General features: G+C 43.2%; 1 protein-coding gene across 2 annotated transcripts; it reads left to right on the top strand.

Moving 5' to 3' along the window:
* Positions 1–7: 7 nt before the first annotated feature.
* On the top strand, positions 8–2,054 carry LOC124026874 (rab11 family-interacting protein 3-like). Of its 2 annotated transcripts, none has more exons than XM_046339544.1 (2): positions 8–1,399; positions 1,466–2,054. In XM_046339544.1, exons 1-2 carry the CDS (start codon positions 900–902, stop codon positions 1,893–1,895), a joined length of 930 nt encoding a protein of 309 aa, XP_046195500.1. In that variant the 5' UTR covers positions 8–899; the 3' UTR covers positions 1,896–2,054. The 2 variants fall into 2 exon arrangements, with proteins under 2 accessions (XP_046195500.1, XP_046195501.1); XM_046339545.1 differs by having other exon boundaries at positions 8–1,637; positions 1,716–2,054.
* Positions 2,055–2,269: the final 215 nt, after the last annotated feature.

The following is a 2,269-nucleotide window of genomic DNA, read 5'->3' as shown; positions in this document are numbered from 1 at the left end:
AGAATCAGAATATTCTGATTTGTTCTCCCCAACGGAACCAGAATGTTCTGGTGTGTTCCTTCCAACAGAACTGGAATGTTTTCATCTGTTCTTTCCAAGGGAACCAGAATGTTCTGATTTGTTCTCTCCAACGGAACCGGAATGTTCTGATCTGTTCTCTCCAACGGAACCGGAATGTTCTGATCTGTTCTCTCCAATAGAACCGGGTGGACTAGGTTGAATATTTATTTGACAGACAGTGCAATGTTATTCCCCACAGGGAGTGAGTGAATGGATATCTGTCCAATCACAGACGACGCCAATCACAGACGTTGAAACCTGTCCCATCAGTCAGATCCCGCCCCCCTCTATGTTGAGTACTGTTAAAGAGAGTGAGGTCACCCACCCTTGACCTCTGCCTGGATGGCCTTTAACCCTTGACCTCCCAGACGCTGCTTTCCATAGTGCCACACCTCAAACGGCATCCTACACCACACTTCTCTTGACCCAAGCCCTGCGTTGCAGTCTGTTGTCTGTAACCTATAACTAGTCTAGGGAGAGACCTGTTGTCTGTAACCAGTAACTAGTCTAGGGAGAGACCTGTTGTCTGTAACCAGTAACTAGTCTAGGGAGAGACCTGGCTGGCTTTAAACCTGCTTTATTTAAATGAATGTAACACACATTATTATATCCTTTTGGCTAAATCCCAAATGGCACCCTAAATGACCAGTTCAAAAGTAGCGCACTTTATAGGGAACAGGGTGTCATTTGGGCCAAATATAGGATCATTTGACTGTAGCCTTCTGCGTTCAGCAGAGACCACTTTTTCCTTGTTGGCACTTTATCTGTTGGTTAGTAGGTGCTATTGAACCTTTTGAGCCATACGCTATTGGGTTAGTCAGGCTGATCAACAAGTGTCAATGAGGTATTGGGTTAGTCAGGCTGATCAACAAGTGTCAATAAGGTGTTGGGATCAACAAGTCTCAATAAGATGTTGGGTTAGTCAGGCTGATCAACAAGTGTCAATAAGGTGTTGGGTTAGTCAGGCTGATCAACAAGTGTCAATAAGGTGTTGGGTTAGTCAGGCTGATCAACAAGTCTCAATAAGATGTTGGGTTAGTCAGGCTGATCAACAAGTCTCAATAAGGTGTTGGGTTAGTCAGGCTGATCAACAAGTCTCAATAAGGTGTTGGGTTAGTCAGGCTGATCAACAAGTCTCAATAAGGTGTTGGGTTAGTCAGGCTGATCAACAAGTCTCAATAAGATGTTGGGTTAGTCAGGCTGATCAACAAGTCTCAATAAGATGTTGGGTTAGTCAGGCTGATCAACAAGTCTCAATAAGGTGTTGGGTTAGTCAGGCTGATCAACAAGTCTCAATAAGGTGTTGGGTTAGTCAGGCTGATCAACAAGTCTCAATAAGGTGTTGGGTTAGTCAGGCTGATCAGCAAGTCTCAATAAGGTGTTGGGATCAACAAGTCTCAATAAGGTGTTGGGTTAGTCAGGCTGATCAACAAGTCTCAATAAGGTGTTGGGTTAGTCAGGCTGATCAACAAGTGTCAATAAGGTGTTGGGTTAGTCAGGCTGATCAGCAAGTCTCAATAAGATGTTGGGTTAGTCAGGCTGATCAACAAGTGTCAATAAGGTGTTGGGTTAGTCAGGCTGATCAACAAGTCTCAATAAGGTGTTGGGTTAGTCAGGCTGATCAACAAGTGTCAATAAGATGTTGGGTTAGTCAGGCTGATCAACAAGTCTCAAGCCTCAAATACCTTAGTAATATATTCTGTCTATGGACTCATGCTACTCATTTTCACTGGGGGTTGTGTCCCAAATGGCAACTCATTCTGCTATTCTATAAGTGGAATAAGGTGCCGTTAGGGAGACAAGCCGTCTCAGAACATACGCTGTTAAACCATTGAGTACATTACTGTGCTGTTACATATTTATATAATTTGTAAGTATGCATTATTATCATTATTTTATATTTGTATACATGCACTAGTTTTTAAGTGTGCATTATTTTTCGGGACATGAATCAAACTGACGTGTAAAAAAAAAATAAAGTACTTTTTTGTTAACCTCTGTCTGGTCTGTCTGGTCTGTGGTCTGTCTGGTCTGTTTGGTCTGTGGTCTGTCTGGTCTGTCTGGTCTGTTTGGTCTGTGGTCTGTTTGGTCTGTCTGGTCTGTGGTCTGTTTTGTCTGTCTGCTCTGTTTGGTCTGTCTGGTCTGTTGTCTGTCTGGTCTGTTGTCTGTCTGGTCTGTTTTGTCTGTCTGGTCTGTTTTGTCTGTCTGG

Source organism: Oncorhynchus gorbuscha, unplaced genomic scaffold (assembly GCF_021184085.1).
Source record: "Oncorhynchus gorbuscha isolate QuinsamMale2020 ecotype Even-year unplaced genomic scaffold, OgorEven_v1.0 Un_scaffold_2855, whole genome shotgun sequence".
NCBI lineage: Eukaryota > Metazoa > Chordata > Actinopteri > Salmoniformes > Salmonidae > Oncorhynchus > Oncorhynchus gorbuscha.
The sequence above is the reverse complement of the archived record's forward strand: the minus strand, read 5'-3'. Positions and strand labels throughout refer to the sequence as shown.